The sequence below is a fragment of the Denticeps clupeoides genome, chromosome 11 (assembly GCF_900700375.1).
Source record: "Denticeps clupeoides chromosome 11, fDenClu1.1, whole genome shotgun sequence".
NCBI classification, from domain to species: Eukaryota; Metazoa; Chordata; class Actinopteri; order Clupeiformes; family Denticipitidae; genus Denticeps; species Denticeps clupeoides.
In genome coordinates, this window is record NC_041717.1 from 1,129,940 (window position 1) to 1,150,776 (window position 20,837).

The 20,837-nt window shown below is 42.6% G+C and overlaps 1 protein-coding gene across 2 annotated transcripts in view; it reads left to right on the forward strand.

The window, feature by feature from the left end:
• The window catches only part of LOC114799056 (transient receptor potential cation channel subfamily V member 4-like), a 35,387-nt gene extending 14,550 nt beyond the window's left edge, over positions 1–20,837 (forward strand). For both annotated transcript variants that reach the window (XM_028995207.1, XM_028995208.1), the window contains exons 7-16: positions 439–618; positions 2,498–2,656; positions 12,091–12,183; positions 12,499–12,572; positions 12,859–13,024; positions 13,186–13,252; positions 13,352–13,662; positions 19,372–19,499; positions 19,579–19,700; positions 20,094–20,837. In XM_028995207.1, the coding sequence (XP_028851040.1) occupies positions 439–618; positions 2,498–2,656; positions 12,091–12,183; positions 12,499–12,572; positions 12,859–13,024; positions 13,186–13,252; positions 13,352–13,662; positions 19,372–19,499; positions 19,579–19,700; positions 20,094–20,134 (1,341 nt within the window). In that variant the 3' untranslated portion in view covers positions 20,135–20,837. The remainder of the gene's footprint in view (positions 1–438; positions 619–2,497; positions 2,657–12,090; positions 12,184–12,498; positions 12,573–12,858; positions 13,025–13,185; positions 13,253–13,351; positions 13,663–19,371; positions 19,500–19,578; positions 19,701–20,093) is intronic.

Here is a 20,837-nt window from a genome sequence, read left to right on the forward strand (position 1 = left end):
AATAATGAACATAAAATCATTTATTTAAAGCTGGTGCTTTGTTTTCGACATGAAAACGTTTTGTTTTATATTTAAAAACCACATTTTTATTTTCGCTTGTAAATCTTTCGCTTGATGACAGACTTATTTTGCAATATCTGTTATATTTATAACCACAGTCTTGGTGTCAATCCAAAGCCTGGTTGATCTGCTGTAGCATCCCCTAATGGGAGCAGCCAAAGAAAGAAGATTTTTGTAGGTCCAATTTGTAAAATGTACATGGCAATGAAAATTGATTGGAATATACTTTTATTTTAATTCATTTTTTTATTATTATCTCATAATATTATTACATTTTTCTTTGATTTTGAGAGCAGGGTGATAACCCAGGATGTTTGACTTAAGGGCCTTGTTTTGTACAGATTTCAGCCACTTTGCTGCTTTGCCCCTGTCCTGTAGGTGTTCCAGCACATCATTAGGAGAGAAATAAAAGATGAGGAAGCGCGCCATCTCTCACGCAAGTTTAAGGACTGGGCATATGGCCCTGTCTACTCCTCCCTTTATGACCTCTCCTCCCTGGACACATGTGGTGAGGAAGCATCTGTCCTTGAGATCCTGGTTTACAACAGTCGTAATGAGGTATGTTTTGTGTGTGTGTAGCATGGCTAAAGACTGAGCTAATATGTGGACATAGTTATCGTCTTAGTGACTTTTGAACCCAGCTACTGTGAAGACAACATTAATACTTGTAGTGGAAGTATAAAATAATTTTTAACAGAAGCACAATCTCAGCCAAATGGTGCACATGAAAGGAAAAAGGCTCTCCAAGCACGCATGGAGAGTTCTGTTTTTGTACAGCTCAGGGGGTGTGGACAATCAAGTAAAAAAAAAAAACATTTTCAGAAATGAATCAGAAATTCATAATCTCACGCAAACACATTTATCATATTCAGCATCAGGTCACCTTGCTCTGTGACCTGATGTACAGGACATAACATGACTTTACATTATAACAGAGAGCATTATTTTATGCAGCAGGGAGTGTGTATGTGTGTGTCAGGAGCCTCCAGTCTCTTCATATCATATCATATCACCTCGGCTCAAGGTTTTCCTAACTTCCTTCAGCCAGCACACAGGGCTGAATCCCAGCTCAGTTTGATTCTACCATTAAGAGCAAGTTTAAACTAGACACATACAGACCTGAACACATACAGACCATTAATGGCAATAATTAATTAACATTTTACAGCAATTGTCTTGTTTAACTGTCACATTAATTATGTGGGAGGTGGTTGTGTTTGAAAAGCCTTGGCTGTTTATAAGCAGAAGCCTTTTCCTGTTTGTTGTTCATGCATCATTTGTTGCTTATTGATCGCATTTACACTGTTGGAGACAACACACATGTCCTCTTTTACTAATAACCAGAATGTGTGACTATGAGTTCTCACTATTGCCTTTTACAGTATAAAAATATATGTGAAGCTTCCACCTAACTACCTAATGCCGATGCTATTGCTGTATTCATAATGGGGAAAAAAACTATCATTTTCTTTTCAAGGATCCAAAGCATTTATTATTATATATACAGAAGAAATTACATTTCTCTATGCAATGAAATTCTTTCCTTGCTGTCCACATACAAATGGCAAGTTAGAATTTAATATAAATAAAGACAGAACACTTGCACTTGCTTCCAGGTTTACAGGTCTGGGCCATAAATAAAATGGGTGAAACAAAGGAGTGATCTTCCCTAGTTGGAACCCTGAGTTACTGTCCAAAGGTGGATGTACCTTTCCTATCAGTAGTTTTTAGTTTTGGTTGTGCCATCTTCCTTTTGTTTTTTTGTCTTGATTTGGGGGTTCCCCTAATTGAACTGTTGGATTAGAGGTGGACAGAGGAAACTCCGGCCCTGAGTAATTGGTGACCCAACATTCATCTAGATTTCACACATGCTGACTGCCACGTTTGATGGGGCAGTGGTGGCCTAGCGGTTAAGGAAGCGGCCCCGTAATCAGAAGGTTGCCGGTTCGAATCCTGATCCACCAAGGTGCCACTGAGGTGCCACTGAGCAAAGCACCGTCCCCACACACTGCTCCCCGGGCGCCTGTCATGGCTGCCCACTGCTCACTCAGGGTGATGGGTTAAATGCAGAGGACAAATTTCACTGTGTGCACCGTGTGCTGTGCTGCTGTGTATCACATGTGACAATCACTTCACTTTCACTTGATGCACACATTCATGTTAGAATTACATTACAGTATGAGGTAGATGGAGGGGATGTGCTTAATGTGATACGTGAACTGAAAAAGTAAAAAGCATTCCAACTGGTGATGCCACCCTTGTTCACATGGATTGAGACAGTCGTGTTGTATTAGATAGTAATCTGCCTGAGAAATGTAATATTTATGAAATTAGTTATATACACTCAGATGATATTGAGCATCTTGTGTTTGTGTTTATCACTGATTTTCTGTGAAGGGTAAAGGGCTCCTTATTACCTGTTTCATCTTTCTCACAGAACCGCCATGAGATGCTGGCAGTGGAGCCAATCAATGAGCTTCTCAGAGCCAAGTGGCAGAAGTTTGCTGCTGCCACGTTCTACACCAGTGCCATTTCCTATTTGCTGACCATGATCATCTTCACTCTGGTGGCCTTCTACCAGCCATCAGAAGGAAATGTATGTTTCTATTCCTATATAAAGCTTTTCTATTCTTAAGAATGCATACATAACAATCTCTGTTTCTGTTGTGAATAGTACATGTGTTAAATCATTATAAATTAATAATTGAGCAATATGGAACCATACAGCAAGAAATATGATTGAAATATCATTTCTAGAGATTTACATTTACATTTGCAGCATTTATCAGACGCCCTTATCCAGAGCGACTTACAATCAGGGACACAATGGTAGTAAGTGGGATTTGAACCTGGGTCTTCAGGTTCATAGGCGAGTGTGTTACCCACTAGGCTACTACCACCCAGGATTGGTAGGCTACTACCAATCCAGGATCTCGGAACCCCGTTGCCCTCCGCTGGGCAATACCCCTTTCAGTCAACCAGATACTGGAGACACTCCCTATAGCGAGGACAGGCAACCATGTAGGCCAGTAACCCCTCCACAAGATGGGGGTGTCGAGGAGGTGCCGACCAGGGATCACCAGCAATGGTAAATACGGATCCTGGCATAGGGGATCCGACTGTTGCTTTTGTTGCCTTATGGCACTCTATGTGGGCATGAGCACCCTGCCAGAAATTTGAGATGATTGCTGGTGCCATTTGTCCACCACTGGGATGTCTGAGGATGTGGGTTCCCAGGGAGATAAGGGTGGCTGGTAGCCAAGAACACACGGAATGGGGTGATGTTGGTAGTAGAGTGTTTGAGCTAGTTTTGGGCAAATTAAGATAAGATAAGATAAGATAAGAAGAACTTTATTTATCCCAAGGGAAATTCTTTTGTCAACAACATGCTCAATGCAGTAGGAGGAACAAGAGGAATCAATTATATTTACAAAAAATAGTACAATAGAGCAAATATCAGAAATAGATTAAGGCTCAATAACAATAATGATATTACTATATCCAATGAAATGCCAGAGATAGTGCTAAGTGACATAATGATTATGCCATGGGGTAGCAGCAGCATGTGCAGGGGGGTAAAACAAACATTCAAAGACATACAGGTGATTAATATTGCACATCTGAGTGAAAAAACCCTAAAAAACATTTGTGTTTGAATAGCCCTGAAAAAATCACCTACAGAGCAAGGTTGAGTTATACAATCTGATACCTCCAGGTAGGAAGGATTTCCTGTAGCGGTCGGTTCGGCATTTAGTGGCTATGAGTCTTTTGCTTCTTGTGCTCCGATGGGCCATCATGGAGGCATGCATGGGGTGAGAATGATTGTCCATGATACTGAGAAGCTTTTCAGTATTCTCCTCTCATACAGGGGCAGCGGTGACCTAGCAGTTAAGGAAGTGGCCCCGTAATCAGAAGGTTGCCGGTTCGAATCCCGATCTGCCAAGATGCCACTGAGCAAAGCATCATCCCCACATACTGCTCCCCGGGCACCTGTCATGGCTGCCCACTGCTCACTTAGGGTGGTGGGTTAAATGCAGAGGACAAATTTCACTGTGTGCACCATGTGCTGTGCTGCTGTGTATCACATGTGACAATCACTTCACATTCACTTTCACTTCCATCAGGGTCTCCAGTCTGACACCCAGGACAGAACCAGCCTCTTTAATCAGCTTGTTCAGCCTGTTTGCACACAGCTGCAAAGAGCACAGCACTCTCTACCACAGAGTGATAGAACATGGTCAGCCTTTTCCTACTGACATTGAAAGACCTGAGCCTCCTCAGTAGGAAAAGCCGTGTTGGTGTTTTTGGACCAATCCAGTTTGCAGTCGATGTGTACCCCCAGGTACCGGGAGTCTTTGACTCCTTCACGTCAGATCCTCTGATTGTGACAGGGGTGGAAAGAGGAGCATGCTTCCTAAAATCCTTTGTTTTTTTAAGCTGTAGATGATTTAGCTCACACCACTCAACAAAGCTGTCCACCACCATCCTGTATTCCTCCTCCTGTCCGTCTCTGATACAGCCCACAATGGCTTGTACCTGACTTGTACCTGAAGTCAGACGTGTAGAGGGTAAAGAGGAAAGGTGATAGTACAGTCCCTTGCGGCGCCTCTGTGCTGCTCAAGATGTTGTCCGAGCGGCAGCTCTTCAGTCAGACATACTGTTGTCGATTTGTTAAGTAGTTCATAATCCAAGCTTCCAGTGGGGCATCTACCTGCATTTCTGTGAGCTTATTCCCCAGCAGTGATGGTCTGATAGTGTTAAAAGCACTAGAGAAGTCGAAAAACATGACCCTCACAGTGTTTCCAACAGTGTCCAAGTGAGAATGAGTCTGGTCCAGCAGGTAGATGGTCTATAAGCAAACTGTAAGGGGTCCTTCCCACGGCTCCACAGTCAGACGCAGCTGTTTCAGGATGAGTCTCTCCAGCATCTTCATGACGTGTGAAGTCAGGGCCACTGGCCAGTAGTCACCAGGGGATGACAGGTTGGTCTTTTTGGGGACAGGAACTAAGCATGATGTCTTCCAGAGTGATGGGACCCCCTGTAGTTTCAGGCTTGTGTTAAAGATCCGTTGCAGAAATCCAGACAGCTGGAGACTGACACCATCAGGACCAGCAGCTTTACTGGGACTGAGTCTGCACAGTTTCCTTTTGATGTCATCTGCTGAGAGGGGCAGAGGGAGACAGACTGGGGTGGTAGGAGATGGGGGGAGGGGAATGGAGAGGGTGTGACGAGTTGAGAGAGGGGACAGGAGATGCAGGGCAATCGAACCTATTAAAGTGCAAATTTAGGTTGTTTGCACTCTCCACGTCACCATCCATCTCAACACCTCTCTTTTGTTTCAGGCCCGCATTCCATTCCACACCTCCCTGGTATTGTTTTCTTGAAGTTGGCTCTCCAGCTTCCTTCTGTAGGACTTCTTTCCCTCTGCAATCTTGATTTTGAGCCCCTTCTGCACCACTCTCTGCTGTTCTTTGTCCCCGTTTCTGAAGGCTCTCTTTTTCTTGTTCAGTGTAGCTTTGATGTCTTTAGTTACCCAGGGTTTATTGTTGGGGAAGCAATGAATGGTTTTTTGGGGAACCACAGTGTCCACACAGAAGTTGATATAATCCGTAACACAGCCTGTCAGTTTGTCGATATTGTCCCCATGAGGATTACAGAGAACATCCCAGTCCGTCACCTCAAAGCATCCCTGCAGGGTCTCCTCTGTCTCCCATGTCCATCCTGTAACAGTTTTTGTGACAGCAGGTTGTCTCTGGACTACAGGTTTGTAACAGGGCTGGAGGTGGCCCTGCCTAGGGGAGGGAGAGGTATGGAGGTGTATGCCTCCGCAGTATTGGTGTAGAACAGGTCCAGTGTTTTATTGTCTCTGGTTTTGCAATTTCCGTATTGTTTGAACGTGGGTAGAACAGTGGAGATGTTCGTGTGGTTGAAGTCGCCCGTTACAGCCACGAACGCAGACAGGTTTCGATTCAGGACGTCTGTTGTCGCGGAGCTGATGACGTCACACGCCTGCGCCGCGTTCGCATCAGGGGCAATGTAAACAATGATGAATATGATGAGGGAAAACTCTTGTGGTAAATAATACGGTCGAAGACCTACTGCTAACAGTTCAATGTATTTGTTTCAAACAGCCATCCTCACCTTGAAGTGACTGGGGGAACACCAGCGAGTCCTCCTCCCTTCTTCTCACTACTGCTAGGGTCCCTGTCCGCCCTCACACACATAAATCCACTTAGGTCCACCACCGGATCCGGGATGTTATTATGCAGCCATGTCTCCGTAAAGCACATGACACTGCATTCACGGAAAACTTTCTCTGTCCTTGTTAGTGTTGCAAGCTCGTCCATCTTATTCACCAGCGATCTGACGTTGCCTGTCACTACTGACGGGAGAGCAGGACGAAATCTTCTCTTCTTGAGACGTCATGCTTTCCTGGCTCTGCAGCCGCGGTAGTTCCTCTTGATGTCTGCGGGGATGTCGTGTCTAACGCCAGTGCGGCTGTGCTGTCGGCGTCCCAGCAACTGGTCTCGACCGTAGATAAAGCGGCAGCGTGGTTTCACCATCATCTCAGCTGGGTTGTCGTTTGAGTTAGAAGAGTTGTTTGTCCAAAGGATAAAAAACTACTTGCCTGTGCATGGAGCAAAAGCTGCAGAAAGATATAATTAAGTAGTGAAAATAAAAATAAAAAGATAAGGGGAAAAAGAAAGGATAGTTGCTTAAGAAAAGCTCATAACTTATTCAGATCATAACAGTCTGAAGTGAAGTGATTGTCACTTGAGATACACTGCAGCACAACACATGGTGCACACAGTGAAATTTGTCCTCTTCATTTAACCCATCACCCTGAGTGAGCAGTGGGCAGCCATGACAGGCCCCCGGGGGCAGTGTGTTGCTCAGATCACGGCTCAGGACGGTGCTTTGCTCAGTGGCACCTCAGCGGCACCATGGCACATCAGGATTCAAACCGGCAACCTTCTGATTACGGGGCCGCTTCCTTAACCGCTAGGCCACCAGTGGCCTAAAAGATTTCCAATAGTTAAAGCTTACAGCACCTGGTATTTCCAGGCAGTCTCCCATCCAAGTACTAACCAGGCCCAACCCTCCTTAGCTTCCGAGATCAGACAAGTTCGGCGTTCTTTGGCTGTTATGGCTGTGAGCAGTGTGGCAGTATGCTCTGAGGAACCTCCCAAAGGTGTAAGGATGCTTGTCCCGAATCATGCGCTCCGCCTGTCCGTTCAACTGGGATGATTTCCTGAGGTGAGGGCAATGTTAACCCCCAGACCCTTAAAATCTCTTCAACTGGGGTTCTCGGTCTGACAAGATCTCCTGAGGAAGCCTAAATACTCTGAAGACGTACTGGAATAGGAGTTCCTCAACCTGAAAAGCAGAAGGTAGAGCAGGCAAAGGGAGGCAGTGACACAGCTTACAAAACTTGTCTACCATTACAAGTATGGTTGTGTGCCCATTGGAATTAGGCAGATCTGTGAAAAAGTCTATGGCTATCTGTAACCAGGGTCTTTCTGGAATAGGTAGTGGATGTAGTTTTCCAGTTGGTACCTCTTGAGGACTTTTGGTGTGGGAACTGAATGAACAGGACTTGACATGCCAGGCTGATGCTGGGGTGAATGTGCCCAAGAGATGACATCTTGATGCTTGTAGGGACATTTGTCTTACCAGCAGGACACCCCAAAGTGCAGTCCCGTCTCCTTTCTCTCAATGTACTCATCTATACTCCAAAAGACAAGAGCCACAATGAGGGATGATTAGATGATGGTGGTTATTGATGTAGGCTCCTCCTCTCTTCCAATATCCATGATCTGCTTTTTGTTTTGGAAGCACAACAACTTCTGTTGACATAAGATTGTACCTCCTGTATGGATTCTTAGACAGACTCTTCCTGGAAGGTTCTGAGATTCTGTCACCACAAAAGGGTTAGAAAACCTGCATGTGTCAAAAGAGGAGGACCCAGGTGCAAACAGATGGTTTCTTGGGTTTGCGAATTTCTATCGTTGCTTCATCCATGGCTACAGTGCAGTCCCAGCACCACTAATTGCTCTCACAAAGCCATCTGCACACCCCTTCCTTATGACTCCTTCTGCTGTCCACGCCTTCCAGTCCCTGTGTCATCGCTTCACCACCGCACCTGTTCTTCAACACCCAGATCCAGCACTTCCGTTCATCGTGGAAGTTGACACGTCTCCTTCACTTGTGCTGTCCTGTCTCAATGTGGTTGTTACGTCCCTGGTCTAGGGTCAGGGACATAACAAATGGGACATAGGAGCAGAAACTCCAAAACGACGCGACAACACTTATGGCTAACCGTTTATTACAAACAAGGACATTGAAACAACAAAACACACACAAAACAGGTCTGGGCAGTCTAAGTTAGTCTTGTCTTCTGGTCACACCAACACTCTCTTCGCATCACCAACAACACCCTCTCTTCACCAACAACAATCCCCTCCTCTTTTTCCAAAGCAGACGCCATTTTGAGTCCTCTTCCCTATTACAGCTCACCAATCATGGCAGGAAGGAGACCATTCAAGGGCTGATGAGGAGCCACCCTGCAACATTACAGAGAGAGAGACAGAAAGAGAGACACACATAAATAGAACACACCCGTACTCTGCCACGGGACATCACAGTGGTCCATATTAGAAACTGCACCCATGCTGCTTCATTTCACGTAAGTTGACTCTGACACAGCAGTGTTACAGGGTTAGGGACCGTGAACTGCTGGCAGTCAAGTGGGCACTCGAGGAGTCATGGCACTGGTTACAGAGCTGCAACATCCCCTTTCTGGTCTGGACAGATCATTAAAGCCTCATCACCATCAGTCAGTCCAAGCACCAAAGCTGACACCCTCTCTCAACAACACACCCTGAATCCAGTACATCTGAGTGTTCACCCATCCTCGCTGCCAACTGAATTGTTGGCCCGCTCAGGCGTCTGGGCCGCCCAGGCATTTGATCCCGAACCATCCAACACCCCACCTGGGCACCTATATGTTCCCGAAACCTGCCATTCTGCTGTCCTCCACTGGGGTCACTCCTCTGCTCTCTCTGGCCACTCAGGATGCCAACATACCACATCCTTCATTCACCAGATGTTTTGGTGACCGTCATTGGCCAGGGACGTACAGGCCTACATCGACTCCTGTGACGTGTGTGCCCGGGCCAAGACACCAACTTCTCCAGCCATCGGTCCCCTACGTCATCTTCCAATCCCTCACCGTCCCTGGACCCACCTCAGCGTAAACTTTGTTACCTGATTCCCAGAAGCAGACTGTCTTAACACCATCCTGACCATAGTGGATCACTTCTCAAAGGCGGTCCACTTGGTCGCCCTGCCAGGTCTCCCTTCCTTTGCCACAACTGCTGAGCAGGTACTTCAGCATGTTGTGATCTGATGTTACCTGGAAGAAAGAGGCATGGCACAATAGAGGGTGGAAGTAGCCTAGTGGGTAACACACTTGCCTATGAACTAGAAGACCCAGGTTCAAACCCCACTTACTACCATTGTGTCCCTGAGCAAGACACTTAACCCTAAATTGCTCTAGGGGGGGACTGTCCCTGTAACTACTGACTGTAACTCGCTTGTAAAACAGGTACCAATGTGACAGACAAGCCCAAAATAAAAGAAATGAGAAAGGGATAGAGGAAGAGAGAGAACAGCCAGGAGCCAAGCTACAGAGAGGGCGCCTGGTCCAGGAGAAACAGGGAGAGGCAAAGGCCCAGAAACTGGAGGGAAAAACCCCCAGTTCCCGATGGAAAGGAAAGGCAAGTGCCCAGAGTCCACAAGAGAAAATTATTTTATACATTTGACTCTCAGGAACTCAAATGTTACCACAGACCAATCAGAATTAGTTGTTTCTGTCCTGTCGCTCTCATCTCGGCCCTTGCCGACTCCTGCTTGGGGGGGGTGTTCCAGCCCAACACAGACACAGATGGGGGACCCCAAGCAAATGGCTGGCCCTTCACGCCTATTGCCCAGGGGAGGCCGCTTGACAAAGATATGGAGAACACAGAGGTGATGAACCTTTACAAGGGACAAAGTGCAGAATGTCATGGACTTCCCATCTTACAGAGCCAACCAACAGCTTGGACATTACCTGCGGTGCTTTGCGTCGGACCATCAACGCACCTGGCCACATTACCTCCTCTGGGGGGAGTTGGCCAACAATCTGCAGGTCACCTCTGCCATGGGATGCAACCCATTCAAGACCGTTTATGGGTCCCAACCAGATTTTGCTCACCAGGTGCCCGCATGTTCCACGTGTCCAAACCAACACAGTCTTGTCTCTCTTGAAAACTGTTCAACCCAAGCTATCACTCTGAACACACAACTCAGCATATTTAACTGTCATCTCCAGTTCTGACTGTCCTTTTGTCAGTACCACTGTCTCCAATGCATATAACATTGCTGATTTTGATAATGTCTTGTAAACCTTCCCTTTCATTGTTGCTGGTTCCCATCTGTCAAATCACTCCTGACACTCATCTCCACTCATATGCTTTCTCTAATTCCGCAAAGACAGTGCAGCTTCTTGGACAGTGTAGTGCTCTTTCCTGGCGTGAAACCATACTACTCCTCAGTGACCACATCTCTCATCAAACTTGCTTACGGCACTCTGTCACTGTCACAAGTTCATGCTGTGGCTAATCAACTTTATCCCTCTGTAGTTAGCACACTTCAGCACACTTGTTCATTCATCAGACATCCTCCTCTAAAATTGTATGAAACAATTCAACTCATACGGCTCCACAGCCATCTCTCCTTAACACCTTCATACTTCCACAATTATGTTTGCCTTTCTATATGAGCAAAGTTCCAAGGTGAATATACAGTGATACTATTTCTACACTTCTTAGTTTACTCTAAACAAGTGTGTTTGGCAAAAGTAAAAAAATAGCACAGAATGTGAGAGGACATTTACAGATTATCTGCATTTACAGATTAAAAAAGGCTTAATCTTTGAAACAACAAAAACTTGTGCAGATTTTCTGCATTAAAAATATCCACTCTACCTTCACAATACAGACAGTGCAATCTGCCGTGCAGCATTTAAGGTCAATCAGACAATTGGAAAAGAGATCTGAAAAAGGATCTAACTTAAGTGTCTCTCACATAGGAGAGAAGACATGGTGTCTCTGCCCCTTTGCTTCTTTTACAATAGTTTACAGGTATGTGTCCAACTATGATCAAAGGATGTTTTTATTTATTTATTTATTTATTAATTTATTTCCCACCACACTTTAAGTGACCATCAGTTAAAAAACGATAAATGTAGTTTTTCAGTTTAATATTTAATATTGTACAGTAGATATAGTTCAACACAACTTTGCATTGTATTTAATGCCTTAGGTACACTTGTATTTCACTGTGTTCTTTAATTTTATTAGACAAAAATGATAGTATTAGTTTTGAGCATAATTTATGCTTTGTATGTGTGATACTTTGTTTTTTTGCTTGTATAAATTCTGATAATCTGATTGTATAATTCTGATAATGACTTAATTCAATCTACAATATTTTACTGTAAATGTTTTTGTTGGCAGCCACTGCTGTAAAATAAATATTTCTCTGCTTATCTCCTGGTGTGGTCATTTTATTGAAGGTATTTGATCATAATATTAAGAATAAAAAATAAACAAATAAGAAAAAAATAACAATGTTCCTGCTAAATTCATAGAACTTTTAATCATGGCATTTGATCATAATAATAATGAGGAAGAACTGTAAAATAACTGCATTTTCTGCTGAATTCACTGCTCTATTCAACTGCTCTTTTAATTATGGTATGTGATTTAAAATCACACACCCAGTGTAAATCACATTTACAGTGTAAATTACATAAATCTCCCTTCTACTTCCCACCTTTTTGCATGAACAAGAAGAGAATAATGGAATTCTCCCAACAGCAGGTTATTGGTCATTGAAGCCAGTGTTACTGTTGGTGATAGAGTTTAATAACTTTTGAATATATATGCATATTTCATGTATAAAGACACATCTTATTGCTTTTCTCAGCCCCCATTCCCTCATAGTACGGACACAGATAAGCTGCGTCTGGCTGGAGAGATCATCATACTTGCATCTGGAGTCGTGTTTTTCATCACCAACGTATGTAAGAAGAAACCCACTGCCACCACATTTTTAAAATTTGCTAGTTATAAGAATATCATTATCTAGAATTCTAAAAGAGTTCCCAATTCTGTTCCTATTAAGAACAGGTAAATAGTAATTACATAAGAATGGTCCTAGCAGGTTGTGAGCAGTGTAGGCTGGAAAGAAAACATTCTGTCTGAGGATCTCCAGGAACAGGATTGGGATTCTAGAGTATGTCTGGTTTTGATGATCTTCTCTCATTTTTCTCTGTCTGCTCCTGTCTCTGCCTTTTTAAATGTCTGCACAACAAATCTCTTTCACTCTTTTTAGATTAAGGACCTCTTTCACAAGAAGTGCCCAGGGGTCAACTCTTTATTTATTGATGGATCCTTTCACCTGCTTTAGTAAGAACCCTGAGCTCACCCTCAATTTTCTTCTCACTATCCTCACCCTCATCCCACAGTCAAATGCATCTGGATTTTCTCCTCCCCATAGACTTCACATGTTCTTAAAAGAAGCAAGAAAACCCCTCACAACACAGCTTGGGGCTAATTTTCAGTGTTAAAATTGGTTAACATTACAGAATGAAAGTTTTAAAAGTTTTATATCAGGTATTACTTCTCGTGCATGCTGATGAGTGCCATTAACTTTTGCATTTTTTATCATTTATACGGTTCCCCTTTTATCTAGTTTCATCTATTCGGTGTTAGTGTTGGTGACTGCAGCTCTGTACTTGTCTGGAATAAAAGCTTATGTGTCGGTGATGGTCATTGCTCTGGTCTTGGGCTGGATGAACACACTCTACTTCACCAGAGGTCTCAAGCTGACTGGGACCTACGGCATCATGATTGAGAAGGTAAACTTTAATGATCTGTCAAAAGTAAATTGCTTACATTCTAATGAAACGTCTGTAAGTCTGTAAATACATCAGCAGACAAAGATGTTGAATTAATGCTTGAAAAGAATTACTCAAAACGATTTGTAATAAAAAAGTCCTTCTTTCACTCTTGTCCCTAGATTCTCCTGAAAGACCTCTTTCGGTTCCTGCTGGTGTACCTGCTCTTTATTATCGGGTATGCCTCAGGTACAGCAGACTTTCCCAAATCTCAGCTGGATGCCACCCTTTGATATTTGATATAAGAAATAACTCACCTGCTTCACCATGTCTCTCCTTTTTTCTCAGCTCTGGTGTCACTCCTGAACATATGCCCACAGCCTGATGATAATTGCACTGTGTTGAGCAACTGTCCCACGTACCCAAAGTGCCGTGATGACAACGCCTTCAGTGTGCTCATGTTGAACCTTTTCCAGCTGACCATTGGCATGGGAAAATTGGAAATGATTCAAAATGCACAGTACCCTATTGTCTTCCTTATCCTGCTGGTCACCTTCATCGTTCTGTCTTTTGTGCTCTTGCACAACATGCTGATTGCTCTTATGGTAAAGACAGTGATCCAAGTGTCCAATGAGAGCAAGAAGATCTGGAAGCTGCAGGTCAGAACAATAAAAACACAGTTTTAAATAGTCTGCACAAACAGCAGTGAAATAATGTTTTTTTTTTTTACATTTACAGCATTTGGCAGACGGTCTTATCCAGATTGATAAATGCTTTAAATATCAATCATTGAAATTGTTTGGTTAACTAAAACTTGATCTGTAGATACCGTTCACATAACAACTCAATACCCAACTGTTTTTTTAAATATAGAAAGGAGTCTTTTAGTCCAAATAATTTCTAAACAAGAAGGTTTTTAGTTTGCACTTGAAGATCTTTAATTCGTCAGCTGTTCAGACATCTAGTGGACATTCATTCCACCACCTATGAGGCAAACAATGGAAGAGTCTAGATGAATGCTTTCCCTGTGACTTTGTAGGCAGACCCTTCCTTGGCTTTGTAGGCAATCAGTATTTTGAATCTGATGCGAGCAGCTACAGGAAGTCAGTGGAGGGAACGCAGCAGTGGAGTGGTGTGGGAGAATTTGGGAAGGTTGAAAACATGCTGTATACATTATGTGACAGAATTATGTATACACTTATTAAACACACTATATAAAATAACAAATATTTATGCACCAGCTTTCTGGTTAGAACATTTCCAAAAAATGGGAAAATAGGGCAGTGGTGGCCTAGCATTTAAGGAAGCGGCCCCATAATCAGAAGGTTGCCAGTTCAAATCCTGATCCGCCAAGGTGGATGTTCAAACCACCCCATATAACATTTTAAAGCACAGCTGAGTTGTATGGTCCAACTGAAACATTACAATAAAAAAGAGAAAATAAAGCCAAAAGTATCCAAAACTGTGAAAATGTTCAACAACTCCTTATTAACAAACTGTGCTTTTTGTTCTTTCTATAGCAAACAGTTGTATATTAGTTGTCTTTACTGAAACATGAGCACACTGACTGCTGATGTACTGTATGGAATACCCAGGCAAAAAGCATATACAGTGCATCCGGAAAGTATTCACAGCACATCACTTTTCCCACATTTTGTTATGTTGCATGTTTATTCCAATTTTATATTAAAAAAAATGAGATATCACTTGTACATGAGTATTCACAACATTTGCCATGAGTTGCCATGAAACTCAAAATTGAACTCAGGTGCCTCCTGTTTCCCCGGATCATCCTTGAGATGTTTCTGCAGCTTAATTGGACTCCACCTGTAGAAAAAACTATTGATTGGACATGATTTGGAAGGACACACACCTGTCTAGGTCCCACAGTTGACAGTTCATGTCAGAGCACAAACCAAGCAAGAAGTCAAAGGAATTGTCTGCAGCCCTCTGAGACAGGATTATCTTGAGGCACAAATCTGGGGAAGGTTAAAAAAAATTTTTCTGTTGCTTTGAAGGTCCCAATGAGCACAGTGGCCTCCATCATCCATAAGTTAAAGAAGTTTCAAAACCACCAGGACTCTTCCAAGAGCTGGTCCGCTTACACTGGGTGACCTGGGGAGAAGGACCTTGGTTAGGGAGGTGACCAAGAACCAGATGGTCACTCTGTCAGAGCTACAGAGTGGACAGAGGAGAAATTTATAGAAGGAAATGCAGAAATCTATCAATCAGACCTGTATGATAGAGTGACCAGACAGAAGCCGCTATTTAGTAAATGGCACATGGTACATAGAGTTTGCCAAAAGCCACCCAAAGGACTCTCAGACCATGAGAAACAAAACTCTCTGGTCTTTGGTATGAATGCCAGGTGTCACATTTAGAGGAGGTGGTGGCAGCATCATGCTGTGGGGATGTATTTCAACTGCAGGAACTGGGAGACTAGTCATTTACATTTACATTTAAGGCATTTGGCAGACGCCCTTATCCAGAGCGACTTTCAACGTGCTTTCAAGTTACCATTGATGAAGTGATCAGTTCTGGTTCATTAGGACCCCCAACTATGAATACAATCTTTTTATTCATTCTGTTCTACATTCTGTACATAAGTTAGACAATAAGAAGGTTACAAGTTAATCTAAAAATTCTCTAAAGAGGAAGGTCTTGAGCTGCCATTTGAAAGCGTTCAGTGACTGAGCTGTTCTGACCTCAAGGGGAAGTTCATTCCACCACCGAGGTGCCAAGATGGAGAAGAGTCTAGATGAGCGTCTTCCTTTTACCTTTAGCGATGGGGGGACCAGGCGAGCAGCACTGGAGGCTCAGAGTATACGAGGTGCAGTGCGAGGTGTAATAAGGGCTGTGAGGTAGGATGGTGCTAGTCCATGTTTGGCTTTGTAGTCGAGAAGGAGAGTTGGTTGTCTATTGTTACTCCAAGGTTGCGGGCTGTTGTAGAAGGAGAGAGCTGTGAGTTGTCCAGGTAAATAGCAAGATCTTGATGTGGTGAAGAATCTGCTGGAATGAATATTAGTTCAGTTTTGGTGGGATTGAGTTTGAGGTGATGGGCTGCCATCCAAGATGAGATGTCGGTTAGACATGCAGAGATTTTGGAAGCAGCATGTAGATCAGAGGGACCTAGTACTGATCCTTGAGGGACACCAGTGGAGAGTCTACGTGAAGCAGAGGTGGATCCTTTCCAAGTAACTTGGTAAGATCGCTCATCAAGGTAGGACGCAAACCACTGCCATGCTGAGCCCTGAATTCCAAGCCTCTTCAGGATTGACAAGAGAGTCTTGTCAAATGCCGCTGAGAGGTCAAGGAGAATAAGAACCGATGACAGTTTTGCCAATCTGGCTGCATGTAGCTGCTCGGTAACAGCCAGAAGGGCAGTCTCAGTAGAATGAGCTGTTCTGAAGCCAGACTGGTTAGGATACAGGAGGTTGTTCTGTGACAGATGAAGTGATAGCTGATTGAGAGGAGGGAAACTGGTCTGTAGTTGTTGATGTCTGTAGGATCAGTGGTGGTTTTCTTTAGGATTGGAAGAACCCTGGCTGTTTTAAAGGCAGATGGTACAGGGCCGGATGAGATTGAGCTGTTTATGATATAAGAAATGAAAGGGATGAGGTCAGAGGAGATGGTTTGAAGCATTGCACAAGAGATTGGATCGAGTGAACAGGTGGTTGGATTGCCAGGATAGAGGGAAAGATGGCTGCAGCAATGTACAGTTACATCCTGGATGAAAACCTGCTCCAGAGCCATGCATTGGGGTGAAGGTTCATCTTTCAGCAGGGCAATAACCCTAAGCACACAGCCAAGATAAATGAGTGGCTTCAGGGAAACTCTGTGAATGTCCTTGAGTGGCCCAACCAGAACCCAGACTTGAATCCGATTGAACATGTCTGGAGAGATTTTAAAACGGCTGAGCACCGACACTTCCCATCATTCAGAAGTGCTACAAAGAGGAATGGGCCAAACTGGCCAAGGATATGTGTGCCAAGCCTCAAAAGACTTGAGGCTGTAATTGCTGCCAAAGGTATATCAGCAAAGTATTGAGCAAAGGCTGTGAATACTTATCTTGTTTTTTTTTTATATATATTTTTGCCAAAACCTCAAGTAAACTTTTTCACGTCGTCATTATGTTGTAGAATTGTGAGGGAAAAAAATCATTAATAATACTGTAACATAACAAAATGTGGAAAAATGAATGCACTGTAAATATTTTCTGGATGCACTGTATAGGCTATTCTACTTACGACTACATGCTTTCATGCTGCAGGATGTAAAAGTTTAGGCTACAGACACTCAGCATTAAAAAACATGCTAAATATCTGTCCAACATTCTGTAAAAGCAGTCAAGTTGTGACAAACAAATTGTGAATTTGTTATAACATTAAAACAAAAGATGACTTACTTGGTCAACAACCTTTTTGGAAGATTTCATTACATGTAGTAGAATAACGTGATACCCCGGATACCTTTTCATTGGTTGTGTTGCATTTTGCCCAGATACAATACTGCTATTTTGATTGGCTGTGGTGTAGGCCTTTTTTCTTTTTGATTGGCTGGTAAATGTCCGGCTCTAGGACACAGTTCTTGTTTCATAGTGAGGAGCTGCTGTCCACAGTCTGAGAATTATGCCGCACACAAACCTGCACAATTTCCTTACAGGTCAGGTGGATTTTATTTCATTTTTTACTCAGTAATGGAGGGTAAAATACTTGAATTAAAATGTACTTGAGTAAAAGTAAAATTTCCTATTTTAAAAAGAACTTACAAAATTACAAATGACTCTCAAGAACTACTCAGTTACAGTAACGTGAGTAAATGTAATTCGTTGGTCAAAGTCTGAACTCTGAACACAAGGCTGAAGAGGTCAGTCCATGCGATTCTCTGAATCCACGTCATTCTAGGCTTATTACTAGGAGGGGCATATCTCCAGCGCGTCCGATAGCAGAGCGGTTATCACAACCCATTATGAAAAGTTCTATGTTCTATAATGTTCTATAATAAAAGCCTTAACTCAATAAATAGACAGTCTGATTCGAGTCCAAAGGCGCCAAAGATTTGCATCGAAAGGATTGCAATCTATCTTCAGAGTCATGTGGCAGTACTTTGCTTTAATTGGTGAGCGTTCTCATTCCCCTAATTCATCACCAATTAGTGCCTGTTTTCACTGGTTCATTGGAGCAGCCATCTTGCTTTGGTCTGGTGCCACCCAAAATACTTCCCTGTGGAAACCAAATCCCCCCATCATCACCCTGGTCACCCCATGACAAATACAGTGGGGTGAAAAACTATTTGCCCCCTTCCTGATTTCTTATTCTTTTGCATGTTTGTCACACAAAATGTTTCTGATCATCAAACACATTTAACTAGTAGTCAAAGATAACACAAAATGCAGTTTGGTATTTTCCCAAAAGTTTTTATTATTTAGGGAGAAAAAAAAAACAAACCTACATGGCCCTCTGTGAAAAAGTAATTAGATCTCAATTACTTTTGTTCTCATTTGTTCCTGATTCTCTTTGGATCTTGGCATGATGTCTAGCTTTTGAGGTGCTTTTGGTCTACTTCTCTGTGTCAGGTAGCTCCTATTTAAGTGATTTCTTGATTGAAACAGGCGTGGCAGTAATCAGGCCTGGGGGTGACTACAGAAATTGAACTCAGGTGTGATAAAGTTATTTTTTCACAAGGGGGCAATCACTTTTTCACACAGGGCCATGTAGATTTGGAGTTTTTTTTCTCGCTTAATAACGTAAACCTTCATTTAAAAAACTGCATTTTGTTTTCAATTATGTTATCTTTGACTAATAGTTAACAGTTTTTGATGAGCAGAAACATTTAAGTGTGACAAACATGCAAAAGAATAAGAAATTCACAAGAATTCAGTCAAGAATCAATTCGTGTATATTGAATCTTATGTAAAAAAAAAAGTGAGAAAAAGATCTGCAGATGCATGTGAGCGAGTGAGGGTGATCTGTTGCTCTGACTGTCACCTAAAAAGCATAAAGTAGGCGTGGTTAAAGCATAACTGTGTACCACCCTCACAATCCCACCACATAATATATCATTATATCCCATTATTTAAGTTAACAAACTGAAATGTAGGTCTATATATCTTTTCCCTGAACATGTCCCGTTTTTGAGACCTGGAAATTGCGTTTTTAGAATTGTCTGGATATTTTTTGTCATGTAATCAGTTTCCCGCCTTCTTGCATTAGTGTATTGTTGGAAAAAAAAAATCAGCACCCATCATCAGCATCTCATTGTTATAGCTTTTCAGTTTCCCAAGGTATTAGCCAGTATTGAATTTAGCAACAAACCTCCTTCCACTTTTCATGAATACTTTTGACAAACTTCTCTTTTGAATGGGCCAGTGGGCTAAAACCATCCTGGACACGGAGCGAGTTTTTCCAGTGTGTTTACGGAAGTCCTTTCGTGTTGGTGAGATGGTGACCGTCGGCAGGAACCGTGAGGGTTTACCGGACAAGCGATGGTGTTTCAGGTATGTGTGACTTTCTGCCTCCAGTCCACTCTACACTACTTCCTTTGCAGTGAGTGAACAGACTTCCCTCGTTGTTTAGGGTGGATGAAGTCAACTGGTCCCACTGGAATCAGAATTTGGGAATCATTAATGAGGACCCTGGTCAGAAAGAGGTCAAAGAGAACCATGGCCTTCATCAGACTGTCCGTGGCCTGAGGAGAGGTCAGAATCTATTATTTGAATTTTTTAAAATCATTTGTATTATTAGTCATTGTGATGAAATCTACTGAATTGTATGCACACACATATATTATACATTTGTGTGATCTACACTGGCATTAGGATCACTTGAAATCTACATGTTCTGAACTAAAGTTACAGTGAAGTTGGCTGCTGTTGTTTCATATTAGAAAAAAGACTTGATTCACAAATGGAAACATTGGCATCATTGGACACTTCCAGGTTGTGTAGAAACTTGGTTTGCCAAAGTCTGGGTAGACAAAATGATGCAACAAGCAGTATGTTAATGTGTGTATTTATACAATATGACAAATGTCTTGAATTATGAAACATGTAGATGGTTACTCAGAAAATGCTCAAAATCCTCATTCCCAGAGTTTTGGAGCTCAACAAAGGCGCAAACTCAAGAGATGTGATACTGGAGATAGAGCCCCTTTCTACCAGACACCGAACTGAAAGCCGAAGTTAAAGCTTTGAGGCTCTTGCAAAGACGACACAAAGTGACTGATCACATCTGCAATCAACCCCTAGTGGAAGAACATTTCTTGGGCAGTCAAGTGCTGAGGGAAATATAAAATGGGGCTACAGGAAATACATTAAAGTTCTAATGACCACACCAGTTTCTAAAGACAAAGACAAAGAATGCTATGAGGACTGCATGAAGGGACACAGGATCTGCTTGGTCCAACACAAAACAAAGAAAAACAAAGACAGTTGCACTTATTTTTGTGAACTCAGGATTTCAGGAATTGAGTCGTTTTTTGCAACAATTGGCATTATAGAACAAGAAGCAACTGCATGTTCGTAGGGAATTTCACAGAATGCCAGTATAATAACCACATCTTTTTATTTTCATATATATATTGTCCATAAGGCTGTTACTGAATATATTCCTTGTTTGAGAGTATTATGCTATTTTCTACGCAGTATGTTTTATTTTCATATTTGCTGTGCTTATTTCAGGTTTGGCTGCTTAGTTTATTTTGTCCACCAGGTGGAAGCAGAGAATTAGTTTAAAACACAAAGACTGTATACTTTGCTGTAGACTAAACACTGTATATTACATAATTATGTTCTTGTTTTCTGTTCAAATAAAAAAAAAATTTATGTGTGTGTTAA